This window comes from Bombyx mandarina, chromosome 20 (genome assembly GCF_030267445.1).
Source record: "Bombyx mandarina strain Sakado chromosome 20, ASM3026744v2".
In the NCBI taxonomy this organism is placed as follows: domain Eukaryota; kingdom Metazoa; phylum Arthropoda; class Insecta; order Lepidoptera; family Bombycidae; genus Bombyx; species Bombyx mandarina.
The window spans coordinates 5,956,738-5,971,414 of record NC_143226.1 but is presented as its reverse complement, the minus strand read 5'-3'; the positions used below and the strand labels follow the sequence as shown (position 1 = coordinate 5,971,414).

Genomic DNA, 14,677 nt, shown 5'->3' with positions numbered 1-14,677 from the left:
TACGCACCGCGGACGCGCGTGGCAATTGCGCGCGGAGTGGCCATAAAGTTGGCACCTATGGCACTGCCCGGGAGTGCCTTTTTTGTGTGGGGCCTCGACGGTGACCCCTGATAAACCGCAAACGGTGCGGAGACTTGAGGCGATCCGTTTGCCTTCCGGAGTAGGTTCTAGCGCGACGAGAACCATGTTATACGGGAACTTGTCCCGACCGCTGTGCATACGGTGCACACTTACTATCGGGTACGCCTGCCCGATTAGGTTTTCCTTAATTAGCTCGACGTCGAGCTCCTTTGGTACTCCGCGTATTACTACGCGGAGCTCGCGGTCCTCCTGGAGTGCATAGGTGTGGTAACCTATGCTCTCTTTTCGGAGGTAAGATGTGAGGGCCCTATGGTCGCCCGGCGTTGCGACCTTAATTTGAATCCCGTGCGCGAGATTACGCGCTTGGGAGTAATTTATTTTATTGGCCGTAAGGGCCTGGGATACCCGGTTCCACGCTGATTTTTCCCGTAGGATTACGGGCGGGGGCGCGGTAATTTTATTGACGGGCGCGGGTTTCGGCGACGGGGTTGCGCGGCGAGGGGAGTCGGGTGAGACCACGACTTTAGGTCGCGACGCGTTCGCGGCCTTGGGCTGTTTTGGCGCTGTGGACGGTTCCACGGCACGGGCGCGTTTTTTGCCGCGCGTGACGGTTTTGAACCCATCGGAGGTTCCGGGCTGCGGGCTCGTCGCGGACTCGAAGTCCATCTCCGATCCGGTATCGGAGTCTGAACCGGAGTTGGCGATTGACGACGCGACGGACGAGATCGGTGTAAACGTCGCGGGTGCGTTAGGCGCCTCGCTGGCGCTAGGCGCTTCATGAGTCGCTACGTGAATACGTGCGCTCGAAATGGATTTGGGGGCGGGGCATGTTTGTGCGGCTCTGAACGACGCGGCGAGGGACGCGGGCGGGGGGGAACTTGCGCGGGCGGCCCTGTAGGCCGCGAATTCGGCCGTGAGGTTAGATAGGACCGGGTACTTCTCGGCAAGTAACCCGAGAAACCCTAATAACTCTTCTTCCATGGTTTCTTTTGCCCGGGGGGGGCGTCCCCGGGACTTAAGGCACACTCGCCGAAAGGCGAGTCCTCTGAGTAGGAGTTCACCCCCTGCGCTTTACCAGCTACAAGGGGGGGAGTGCCTATGCCGTGAGAACGGCAGTCAGCTGGGATTGGGGTGGATAGTTGGGAAGGTGGGACTCCACTGGGTTGTGAGAATGCCACAACAAGCGGTGATCTCAGTGGAGTTTTAGTCTCGAAAGAGACTGTTTTTCACGCCGAATAAATAATTAAATTTAATAAATGAGATGAGTGAAATGATAGTGTGAAGTTGTCGTTGCGAGTGCACAATCAACAAGCTCGAATCGCTTTTACGACACAAGGTCGCGACGCCAGCGATAGTGCGTCAAGAATTCGCAACAATGCCGCGATCGGTGCGACAACGACAATGCAACGAAATTCGAGACACAAGATCGCGACGGCAGCGACAATTTTTCGTAAAAACGCGTCCGGACTGTACGGCGATGCAATCGGAACTTTTTTTTTTTTTTTTTTTTTTCCTACCTATGCTGATAGCCTTGAGAGGCTATTTCAGCTTACCCTAGCTTGTGTAGGTGAGCTCGCGGGGCTCAAACCGGAGAATTGCTAACACCGCCCTAGCAAGAGCAGTGCTTCGCAGAATCTACCACCGGATCGGAAGCGCGACCCACTGAGAAGATCCGGCGAGAAACTCAGTGGGCTGTGTCTGTGGGTTAATTCGCTCGTCGAGCCCTTCGTCGCAAGCGACGGGTTCGGCGAGGACGGTGACCGGTGCTTGTATTGCCTAAAAGCACCGTTAGTGGATCAGGAGGATCCGTGATGACGTGCTTTGGGCGACGTCGACGGTTTACCAAACGGTCTACAGGATCGGGTATGTAGTTTCCGGCGGCCACGACAAGAGGGTTCTCATGTCGTGCCGCCTTCTCAAAGTGGCGCAGCGATGCCGACTGTAGATACTTACTGACGGGGTCGAGCTCCAGGTCATCGTGGAGGTCCACGTTCCTCTGGAACCATGGTGCTCCGACGGCTATCCTGCAGAATCGGGATTGTATTACCTGAAGGGGTTTCAAGTTGGTGCGGGCCGCGTGAGCGAACACTACGCTTGCATACGTCACGACGGGGCGTATGCAAGTTTTGTAGAGGGTTACCTTGTTACGGAGGGACAGTTTGCTTCGTCTACAAAGCATTGGGTAGAGTCGTCCTAGTATAAACGCGGCGCGATCGCGTACCGTTTTTACGTGGGGACGGAATGTCATCCCTCTGTCGAGGGTGACGCCTAGGTATTTGACCTTCGGGGCCCACGGTATGGGCTGGTCAAAGAGAGTGATGGGGCTAACGGCGGAGGTGTTTACGCGCCTACTGGGGAGTGGGGTGCTCGAAGTGGTATTCGGAGGGCGACCCCTTTTGAATAGCACCGCTGTGCTTTTCGTGGGGTTAATGTCTATTCGCCACTTCCGGAACCACTGTCCCATGGTGGTTACTGCGGTCTGGAGTCGCCGATGAAGCAACGACATCTTCCTACACGAGTAGTAGATAGCCGTGTCATCGGCGAAGAGCGCTAGATGGGTCTCCGGAGACCGGGGTATATCGTTGATATACAAACTAAATAGTAACGGGGAGAGTGCGGAGCCTTGCGGGACTCCGGCAGTCAGATGACGGGGACGAGAACGAGTTCCCTCTACTCGATATCGAAACGAACGGTTCGACAAGAAGTCTCGTATGATGAGCACGAGTCTGTCTGGCACTCCCATGTTGTACAGTTTGTAGATCAAACCGTTGTGCCAGACTTTGTCGAACGCCTTCGCTACATCGAAGAAGAGGGCGCCGGTCGGGATTTGTTTACGCCTATTTAGCCCTATTAAGATGTGCTCCGTGAGGCGGTGCACTTGTTGTACGCACGAGTGTTTGGCGCGGAATCCAAACTGCTCGTCTATTAGAATTTTGTTCGCGGTAACGAAGTCCCAGAGGCGTTTCCGAAGGAGCCGTTCGTAAATTTTGCCTATCGCTGGGAGGAGACTAATCGGTCGGTAACTAGCGGTTTCATTATTCGGTTTGCCCGGCTTGTGTATACCGATAACGTCTGCTTCTTTCCATACCGCCGGAAAGATGCAGTGCGTCATAGCAGCATTTAAGATGGTAGCCAACATTGTTATCAGTTGGACTGGTAAGAGTTTTAACGCGCGGTTGCGGATGCCGTCGGAGCCGGGTGCCTTCTTAGGTTGAAGGTTGTCTATTACTTCTCTAACTTCGTCAGAGGTAATGGGGGGTAACGCGTCCGAGGGTGGCAGGGAAGCTCTGCGCTCGACCTCCCTGTCGACTGCCTCGGTGTGTTCGGGGTCCGCGTATTGAGTGCTGGTGGTGCACTGCTCTTGCAGTGCATCGGCCAGCAACTCTGCCTTGTCATCGTCATCGAAAGCCGGTGGTTGGCCTGAAGGGCGTACGAGAGGAGGCATAGTAGCGGTAGTTTCGGACTTGAGAGTCCTTGCTAGTCGCCAGTATGCTTGATGAGAGGGCGCGAGTCCTTCTAAGTAACTATCCCAATTCTCATTTCGGGCGTCGCTTAGGCGAGATTTTACATCCCGCTGTAGACGACGCATCCGAATCCGGTTTGAGTGCGTGGGAAGTTGATCGTAGGCCCGGATTGCCGCGTTTCTAACTCTTAGGAGGTTCCTAAGTTCGGGGGACAGTCTGATGCGGTGGAAGCTATCCTCCACATCGACTTCTTTTGAGGATCTTATGATCGCGGAAGAGATGTGATCCGTGATGATGTTTATGGATTCGACTGTGTCCTCGGGGGAGGGAGTTGAATCCGGGCCGCAGGGGAGGATTGGTGGAGCGGCATCGGCTAAGCATTTGCCCAGCTTCTTCCAGTCCACCATGGTCCTCGTAGCTGTGACTGGGTTGTGGGGGCGACCGAGCTGCATAACGACAGGTCGGTGGTCTGAGTCGAGCTCTGACATTGCTTCGATGGAACGCAAGCGCAGAGTTACGTTCCTCAGCAGTGCCAGGTCTATAGTGCTCGGACGGAGCGCGATGTTATACGGATAACATGTTGGAGTTGGGGGACCGACTACTTCAAAGGTAAGGTCGTCTATAAACGCGTCGAGACGCCTACCATTTATGTTTGAACTGTGGCAGTTCCACCTAGTGTGGTGGCAATTTAAATCGCCTGCCAGGATGACGGAGTCTCCCATGCCGAACAGTGACTCGATGTCACTGCTCAGAAGGGGCTTGTCCGGGGGGAGATAAACGGATGCGATGACGATCGGCTGGTGTCCCGTCAGCGAGATACGGCACACTGACGCCTCGATATGTGAGAGCGAGGGGGTATCGAGAGGGACAACGTGCAGGGCCCGCCTATAGTAAATGGCAGTCCCGCCTTTGGAGGCGGTGAGTCTGTCATTCCTAACCATGACGTAATTCGCGACTTTCGGGTCACGACGCGAGGGCTTCAGGCAGGTCTCCTGCACTAGCAGAATATCTACAAGATTGTCGCGGAGGAATTCGTAAATTTGATCGCGTTGTCGCGCGAGTCCGTTAGCATTGTAGAATGCTAACGTAAGGGAATATGGTTTCTCTCTAGCGTTTTGCGCCATTGATTACCGGTGATTTTAGAAAGTACGGGCCACGGACTCGTAAACGTCCATGTAATCGAACGCGGCCGCGAGCCGTTGTTCGGGGTTTACCGCCCTTCGCAACGCGTCTGCGAACGATCGCAGACGGTCGAAGTTGACCGCCGTGACGAAGTCGCGCACGAGCGTGAAGTCGTTGACGGCTGAGGGTTGCGGGGGACGGTACGCGGGCGCGGGGGGAGGTGCGAGCAGGGGCTGCGGCGCGGGACGTGTCGCGAGCGGGGGCTGGGGTGCGGTTTGTGTTCCCGACCTCGTATACGGCAGCGGTTTATTCCACGCCGATACGGTGGGAACCGCAGCCGGTACGAAGGCGGGTTTCGGTGCTGAAGGCACCGAAGTCTTTGGGCCGACGGTACGGGGGGCTGGGTGGGTCGGACGTTTTCGCGGAGCCCTAGGACATCCACGGTAATTCGCGGGGTGCCCTTGCTTAAGGCATAGGACACAGCTTGGAGGTTCGGTCGCGGTTTCCCTAACTCGCGAGCAATCGGAACTGTAATAGGCCCTCGTATTTATAGTAGAAAGACTTAAACACTTGTTTACACACGTTGGACTTCCAATAGTCAACCAACAACGTCAATATTAAGGAAACAGTTAACTTTGACTAATTTTAGTTTGCTAAATATTAAGTACTGTTGCGTCAATATATAACTAGTCAGGTCATAAGTATTGTCACACAGTAAAATCTTTTCTTTTAGAATGCTGGCCACAAAAAAGTTTATTGAATTCGAATTTCGAATTGTTCATGAAAATAAAAATGTATACTTTTAGAATTTTACTCATTTTTAAATATGGAGTGGACGCTTAAAGAAGACCGTGTTGCAGTTATTGCGTTGCATCGTCGCGGTTACGCGCCAATTCAAATTATTAACATACTGAAAATTTTGAATATAACCAAAAGATTCGTTTATCGTACCATCAAACGATACAATGAAGACTCTAGTGTAGATGACAGGTCAAGAAGTGGTCGCCCTCGGTCTGTTAGGACTCCAGCAGTGATAAAAGCTGTGAAGGCGCGAATTCAAAGAAATCCCAAACGTAAGCAGAAACTGTTGGCCCTTCAGATGGGGTTAAGCAGAACCACGGTGAAAAGGGTGTTAAATGAAGACTTAGGGCTTCGGGCATATCGAAGAAAAAAAAACAGGACATCGTTTGAATGCTCGTCTAATGGACCTGAGACTGAAGAGATGCCGCGCTTTGGTGAAGCGGTACGCGGGAAAAAAATATCGGGAAATTCTTTTTTCGGATGAAAAAATTTTTACCGTAGAAGAGAGCTACAACAAACAAAATGATAAGGTGTACGCACACAGTAGTGAAGAAGCGAGCAACCGTATTCCGCGTGTCCAACGAGGTCATTTTCCATCCTCGCTCATGGTATGGTTGGGAGTTTCTTATTGGGGCTTAACAGAGGTACATTTTTGTGAGAAAGGTGTAAAAACGAATGCAGTTGTGTATCAAAATACAGTCTCACGAACCTTGTGGAACCTGTTTCTCATACCATGTTCAATAACAGGCACTGGGTATTCCAACAAGATTCGGCGCCAACTCATAGAGCGAAGAGCACACAAAACTGGCTGGCGGCGCGTGAAATCGACTTCATCCGGCACGAAGACTGGCCCTCCTCCAGTCCAGATTTGAATCCGTTAGATTACAAGATATGGCAACACTTTTAGGAAAAGGCGTGCTCAAAGCCTCATCCCAATTTGGAGTCACTCAAGACATCCTTGATTAAGGCAGCCGCCGATATTGACATGGACCTCGTTCGTGCTGCGATAGACGACTGGCCGCGCAGATTGGCCTTTATTGAAAATCACGGAGGTCGTTTTGAATAAACTTTAGTGTCATAAGAATCTATGTTTTGTTAAGTTCATTTTGGTATATGAATGGTTACATAATGAATAAACTTGTTTCAATTATTTTACATTAAACATGCGACAGAATTTATGACCTGACTAGGTATTATATTTTTCGCCAGTCGCAGACGCAGTTAAAGCTATGTTTACGGTTTGATCTCGGTTTGATTATGTAAATTTTATAGTTTCCGATTTTATTTTAATCCCTTACAGTTGTTTGCGATGGTTTCTGATAAGGGATTGTTTGAAGCTTCAATGCGTGAAAGGTTATGTGGTTTAAGCGACATTTTGGCAACTTTACAGGCGAGCCATAGATAGTTTAAAATTTTGAGAAAATATCATAACAAAAAAACTTCTTAAGCTACATATTCGAATGGGGTAAACTTACTTGAAGTGCAATTATTAAATTCAATTATTAAAAACATCGAATTGTTGATGCTAATATCAAATAGGATGGATCTTCTATACTAATATTATAAAGAGGAAAGATTTGTTTGTTTGTTTGTTTCGAATAGGCTCCGAAACTACTGGACCGATTTGAAAAATTCTTTTTCCATTAGTAGCCGACATTGTCCCTGATGAACATAGGCTACTTTTTTTAATTTTTTTTTTTTTTTTTTTTTTTTTTTTTTTTTTTTTTTTTTTTTTTTTTTTTTTTTTTTTTTTTTTTTTTTTTTTTTTATTTTTTTTTTTTTTTTGTTTCATGTGTGTTTTAATGTTTCCGAAGCGAAGCGAGGGCGGGTCGCTAGTTAATTATAAAGATAATTGTCGCGTGTTCAGTGAAAAGTCGCTTAATCCAAATAGCATTTCAACGCTCGATATAATGTATTAAAGGATCCTCAGGGTGGCCGCGACAATTGAGACACTTTACATCCACACGAAAAAATATATTCACTTTAGTACACGTTACGGTGGGTAGAATACGAATGCAACAGAGATATGCTAACCGCCGGTATTTATACAATCATCTTGACCCATTTTAATACAAACTTAGTTCTTTCTTTCTGGTCGTTCCCTCAATGCTGAGGATCGTGACTGTATGTCAATCTTCTCCACTCGGTCCGGTTCTGCGCCATATGTACCGCTCCCATATCTGGCCTCCAGTCACCTCCTTGAGTTGGTCAACCCATCTAGCTGGCGCTCTTCCTCTAGCGCGCTTCCCCTCCATCTGTCCGAGAATTGTGAGTTTCTCCAGGCTGTGCAATGAGGATCGCATTATGTGCCCAAAGAAACTCCGGATCCTTTCCTGGCACATAGTCAGCAGGCGCTTGGTGACCTTCAGCTCTTCGAGGATGGAGACATTGGTTCTCATAGCTGTCCAAGGAATGCGTACAAACTTAGTAGGTAAACTTAATAGGTAAAAAAAAATAATAGTGACGTCTGCAACCCAACTCAACCGCAACCCCTTACTAAAACAATTACAATCAAAAAGTTTCTCACCCCTTAAATTTCAAAACTTAAATACCTACTACAGACCCATATCATTTAACTTTAACTTAACACGAACTTACTTACTGAGCACGTATACTTTACTAGTCGCTTAAACTTCAGTAAGTTAGAGCTTTTAGCGTGAGCTTGCATTCTGACACATGCCGAAGTTCGAAACAGCCAAACTTAAGTTAGTAAGGTAAGTTCGTCTGTGATATTATTTAAATGTGATTTTTATTAGAAAACGAATTGAAATTATGTTATATTTTGTGATACTGGTGGTAGGACCTCTTGTGAGTCCGCACGGGTAGGTACCAGTACCCTGTCTATTTCTGCCCTGAAGCAGTAATGCGTTTCGATTTGAAGGATGGGGCAGCAGTTGTAACTATACTGAGACCTTAGAACTTACATCTCAAGGTGGGTGATGCATTTACGTTGTAGATGCCTATGGGCTCCAGTAATCACTTAACACCAGGTGGGTTGTGAGCTCGTCCACCCTTCTAAGCTGTAAATAAAAAAAATATATTCGTTTTTCACCGTGAATGGGACAGAAATAATTCCAAGAAGGCGTCTTATATGCCTGCAAGCGTAGGTGCCACCACCCAGCCTATTTCTGCTGCCATACAGTAGGTAATGCTTTTCGAAGCATGGTGCAGCCGAAGTCACGGAATAGATAAATAAGGTAACCTTATTTATCTATTCCGTGGTCGAAGTCCAATGTTGAGACAATAATGTCGACTGCTGAACCAACTAACTCAAACTGGACAAAAATATTTTTATTTAAAGACAGCGCTTTGAGGTCGAATTCCTAATGGTACTAGATAATCAGCCGTCCTCGATCCATTTACAAACTCAAACCGAAGCTAATAGAAAGTCCGTGGTTCGCATAAAATTAATAACAAAGCCCAATCAAGATGTTACTAATTCGGATGAATTGTCGTCTAAATCTCTAATAATTTCCAAGAATAGATTGTAATTGTAAACTTGGAATTCTAGGCACGTTTTTGCGTAACTTCGCTAAACGAAGGCGAGGGAGGCGGCTAAGGAAAAAGTTACGTACATAAATAAATGCATTTTTTTAAAGCCTTTAGCCATTTTTAAGGTTTCCGTGAATCATGGTCTTAGTTTATACTTAGTTAAACAAAGTTATGCCACTACTTGATTGAGTCCCTAATGAACAAATGCGCATATAAACCGCAAATATCTTTGGAAAATGCCTAAACTAATCGAATTTGTGTGAATATGAAGTTTTAATGGAACTGTTTTTGATGTGAAACATCTATAGCCGCACGTAAAACCGATTTCTGGCGTGGCGACGCATGCCGTGGCGACGCGTCGCCATGCGCAATCGACTGTGCGATTCTCTCCCACTCGATCCGGCTTTAAGCCATCTCTCTCGCTACACTGAGCTCGGATACCTATAGTCTATACCTACTCCATAGTGTATACAGTCTTGTTTACTACAGTACACATAACCTGTGTTTTACTTGAAAACAAATTATTTAATCGTAATATTTTATTTTATTAGACACTAGCGACCCGCCCTCGCTTCGCTTCGGAAACATTAAAATACACATGAAACCAAAAAAAATTAATAAAAAATTTTAAAAAAAAAGTAGGCTATGTTCATCAGGGACAATGTCGGCTTCTAATGGAAAAAGAATTTTTCAAATCGGTCCAGTAGTTTCGGAGCCTATTCGAAACAAACAAACAAACAAATCTTTCCTCTTTATAATATTAGTATAGAAATTTAGTTCCTATCACAATCTGTTCTTTTCTGCATATTACTTTTACAAAATAATGTCGATGTTTCACATCTGCCAGGCATCTCCAAAGCGGCATAGCTCTTTTACAGAAATAGGCAGGCTATAGTAATACGCAAAGTATGTATAAGATTGACAGAGATGATTTTGATAAATATTTTTGTTTTAAGCATTAAGTACTACCAAACTGCGTTACAGCGTCATCTAGCGACGGGTAATGCAACCTAGTAAGCTTAGAAACGTTATCTGTGTTAGAAACCTATAATACCATAGACCTATATAGTAGGGACACGACATATTGTTCTATACGTACAATTGCTTATATAAACAGCACCCATTTTGAAGGCACATACATAAACATATATCTATCTCGCTCTTACTCAGCACTTTAACTCGCAGGAAAACAATATAACAGTATTTCAGTGCGTACATAAAATGAAACATGAATATACGTAAATGTCTCCGTCTCCGTCTAATGAGGCCGAAAATCCGCCATGTTTAGCGCGCCAAATGTCATTGTCACGTCAGTTCGGCCGTCTGTTTTGGGTTGTACATTATTTATTGACTTTGATATCGATTTAATATGATTGCTTATATAAAAATTTCTTATTTTATCATGCTTAAAACATACAAAAATAATAATTAAAACATATTTTATAGGATCTCAAGAAAGTCGTCAGAACTATTTATATAAAATAGTTTTATAACACTATTGTCAACTCGTTAAATATTTATTAATTAAGTGATTTTAAAGAGGAAGTCACAAGGAATGACGTTTGTAATTTTATTAACGAATAAATGTTCTGTAGGTGTTTTTTTTTATCAGGCGGTCCCTTGATAAGTTTAAAATTTGAATCACTCTCAAGTGAGAGTGATTCAAATGGTGCGGCGTACCTTCCTTGAGGTGCGCTGCGGTAATGTGTTACGGACTTTAGAGTCAGCAAAACAATTAAAATAGATTGTAATAGTCTAAGAAAAACACGTACTCAAAATACGATAACATTCAGCATGCTAGAAATGGGCAGATGGCACTGTACTACGCCATATCTTTATGTTTTGCGGCAAACGACAACTTTATAAAATCAGTGTAGCAAATTTTAAAAATCGTCATTTCGTTTACTTGGCAAATTTGAAGCACGAACTCGTCTTAGATTTCACATAATATCTAAATCACATCATCTTTGCACATAACAATATACTTACTTCCTATTAAGTATAAATTCTACAAATACATTCACTCAACAATATTTAAAATAAAATGAGCCAAGAACGTTTATCGATAAAACCTACTAACATTAAAATCTTCTGGGCAGCACTAAAACCGCCATGTTTTGTGGCCAGATGACGTCACAGTGGCACGAATTTTTTGTTGACGTTTCATTTCCATAGGTTTCCTACTTCAGTGTATAATACAAGTATATTTAACTCGGATCTACAAGGTATCGTCACTAGATGGCGCTTTATAATATCGAACCATGCGACTGTAAGATCTTAGTGAAAATATTGTCTGTGTTCTTTTCGCCTTTAACCATTCAGCCTGTAGTGGTCGAAAATATCAAAAGTCTGGTGTGTATCAATAATCGATTTTCGTTATTAACCATTGATAACCGTTTTTCACGAATTTACAGCTTACATTGAATTTGCGGATGTTGAATAATTATAAAATATCAAAGATATACTCTTTTAAGCAAGAGAGTCATGAAATTAGACAGAGATTGCAACAAACGGTCTTAATTGATAGAATTCAGTGGTTAACAAGACATAAGCAAGTTCAATATTAGATGATTTTAAGATGATCAAATTCAAAATTCGTTAATAAGCTCCCAGATGTCGGAGCATCTGCACTGGGCAATAATTTTCTTCGCAACTCCGGCAAATGAACTACATTTAAAGCTACATTTACTGTTAAATCTCGTGTTTATTATCTCAATCTCTAAATTAATACGTGAAGCGAAAACTTTGTATCCCTTTTTACGAAAATTGCGCGGACGGAGGAATATGAAATTTTCCACACTTATAGAGATTATAGAGAAGAAGTGCACAATGCTCAAATTTTTTTTACTAATGCATAAAAGATACATTAAATCAATAAAGAAATCATTACACACACTACCATGTATTTGACGCACACACGCATGCATACTATTTGTTTATTGTCAAACTTTTCTTTGCAGTCTGTCAGTTATAGTCTGTCAAATTGAGAATAGATTAAATATTGTTTTCTCCTTATTCATATTTGTCTAAAGCGTAGTCTTGACGAAACTTGTGATTAAAGAAGTATAATAATCCTTGACAATAGAATCATAATAGTGTACAAACTTATAATTTCCATTAGTTATAGTCGAATTTCGACTACCGGGCGACCACTAGTTCTTATTATTTTCATAATTTCGCTTTACTGGTGGACCTCTTGTGAGTCCGCGCGGTTAGGTACCACCACCCTGCCTATTTCTACCGTGAAGCAGTAGTGTGTTTCGGTTTAAAGGGTGGGGCGGCCGTTGTAACTATACTGAGACCATAGAACTTATTTCTCAAGGTGGGTGGCGCATTTACGTCTTAGATGTCTATGGGCTCCTGAGCTGGCTGTGAGCTCGTCCACCCATCAAAGAAATAAAAAAAAAACCTACTTTAAAGCTTACGTTATAAGCGGCTCGTGTTTTCGTCGATATAAATTTTACCAATGCGCTGATTAACGTTACCATTAAGGTTTAATAAGCAAATTCATTAGCGCTCGGCACCTTTTTCAAATTATCAAGACACGAAGCTTACTTTGACAGCTGTAACTTTTGACATCTGTGAAAAGCATCAAGAATGGCCTAGAACTACAAAATGAATTGAAACGATTCCAATCAACCATGCCCAGAAAGTGACGAAGAGCATTAACCAAAAAAAAAAAAATACATTCCCTATATTTTAACCTTAGGGTACAATAGCGTAAATAAAAATTGTGTCACTAACGAAAATGGGTAAGGTGCCTTATTTGTCCGATTCCGAAGCCACGGACGACACCTGCAGCTCATACGAAAACGGGAGTCGGAAGAAGAAATTCTCGTAAGTCATCAAATAATTTCCTGGTAGTAGGACGTCTTGTGGGTCCGCACGGGTAGGTACCCTGCCTATTTCTGCTGTGAAACAGTCATGCGTTTCGGTTTGAAGGGTGGGGCAGTCGTTGTGCTATACAAAACTGACACTTAGAACTCATGTCTTAAGGTCTGTGGCGGCGTTTACGTCGTTCATGCTTAGAGACTTCGGTAATCACTTAACGTTAACTGTGAGAATATTCACTGGTCTAAGCAAAAACAAACCTTTTAAAAAAGTGCGAGTTTTTTAACTTGTCGATCGCGTAAAAGTTAACTCGAATTTGGAACAGTCTCCCTACGTATAATCCCCCGCAATAAAAAAATAAAAAAATAAATAAAAAGTCTCCCTGCGTTTGCCGCTAGGGGCGCTGTTTCAAGTAAGCACCCAAATGTCCAATAATTCACAGCATACTGAAATGCACGACCGGTAATATAAAGAAGAAGAAATGTAAGGTCCACAGCAAGTCGGAACCCGACGACTCGGACTACCGCAGCCGGACTAGGAGCAGGAGCAGAAGTGGTAACCGAGTGAGATACAAACTACCAGGGATCCTCAAGCGCGACAAGGACGGAGCATGTGAGTGTGTGTGTGTTTTTTGATTAGCGACTCTGTGTCGTAAATTAATGAAGAGCTCAATTGCTAAAACGACATAAGCGCCACGTTTTGACTATACAGAAACCTTCCTTAGAACGCTATTAAGCAAGTTTTATAAAAGGCAAATATACAAATTACTTACTAGTTTACTTAGTTTACTGGTGGTGGGCCTCTTGTGAAACCGCACGGGTAGGTACCATCACTCCGCGTATTTCTGCCGCGAAGCAGTAATGCGTTTCGATTTGAAGGATGGGGCAGCCGTTATAACTACACTGAGACCTTAGCACTTATATGTCAACGTGGTTGGCGCATTTACGTTTTTTTTTTATTTACGTTGTAAATGTCTATGGGCCACTTATGACCAGGTGGGCTGTGAGCTCGTCAACCCGTATAAGCAACAAAAACAAATTACAGCTAACTGTCCTATCAACGCAGTATTTTACAACACGGTTTTCAACTCTGACACGAAAAGAAAAATTCCCCAAAACCCTCTCATAACACAACCTCTACAGCACGACAGCGAGATTTTTGTATGAAATTATTTCGAAAATTACATTATGCACTAACAACAAACATTTTATATGAATAACCGAAATTTGACTGCTTATTTTTATGTATAACTAGCTGACGCGCCAGACTTCGTAGTGCCTCAATCTATAAATAAAAGACACATCAAGGGGACACATCAAAGGAAAAACAAAATTGTTTGTTTTCATATAATTCCGAGCTTTTTTATACTTTCTCACCTTTTAAACCTTCCCTGGACTTCCACGAATGATTCACGACCAAAATTAGCAAAATCGGTCCAGCCGTACTCGAGTTTTAGCGAGACTAATGAACAGCATTTCATTTTTATATAAATAGATACCAACGGATTGGTATCAGTGGGTTGTATCTATAGGTTTTGAAGTCGTCGTGGTCTAAAGGATAAGACGTCTGTGCGTTCGTATGTAGCGATGCGCCCGTGTTCGAATCTCGCCGGCAACTACAAAATTTTCCAACGAAATACGTAGGTACTCAACAAATGTTCACGATTGACTTCCACGGTGAAGGAATAACATCGTGTAATAAAAATCAAACCCGCAAAATTATAATTTGCGTAATTATACTGGTGGTAGGACCTTTTTTTTTTTTTTTTTTTTATGATTGAAGGATTACTGGTGGCCCGGAGGCCTTTCCAGTTTCACCAGGACAGGTGGGCGAGCAAAGGCTCAGCCAGGAGGGGTGGGATTTTCTAACAGCTGCCCGAGGGCCTC

The 14,677-nt window shown here is 44.2% G+C and overlaps 1 protein-coding gene across 1 annotated transcript in view; it reads left to right on the top strand.

The window, feature by feature from the left end:
• Window positions 1-12,692: 12,692 nt before the first annotated feature.
• Window positions 12,693-14,677, top strand: part of LOC114247851 (uncharacterized) — a 30,279-nt gene continuing 28,294 nt past the window's right edge. The window contains exons 1-2 of the mRNA XM_028180919.2: window positions 12,693-12,797; window positions 13,234-13,403. Coding sequence (XP_028036720.1) covers window positions 12,709-12,797; window positions 13,234-13,403 — 259 coding nt within the window. The 5' untranslated portion in view covers window positions 12,693-12,708. The remainder of the gene's footprint in view (window positions 12,798-13,233; window positions 13,404-14,677) is intronic.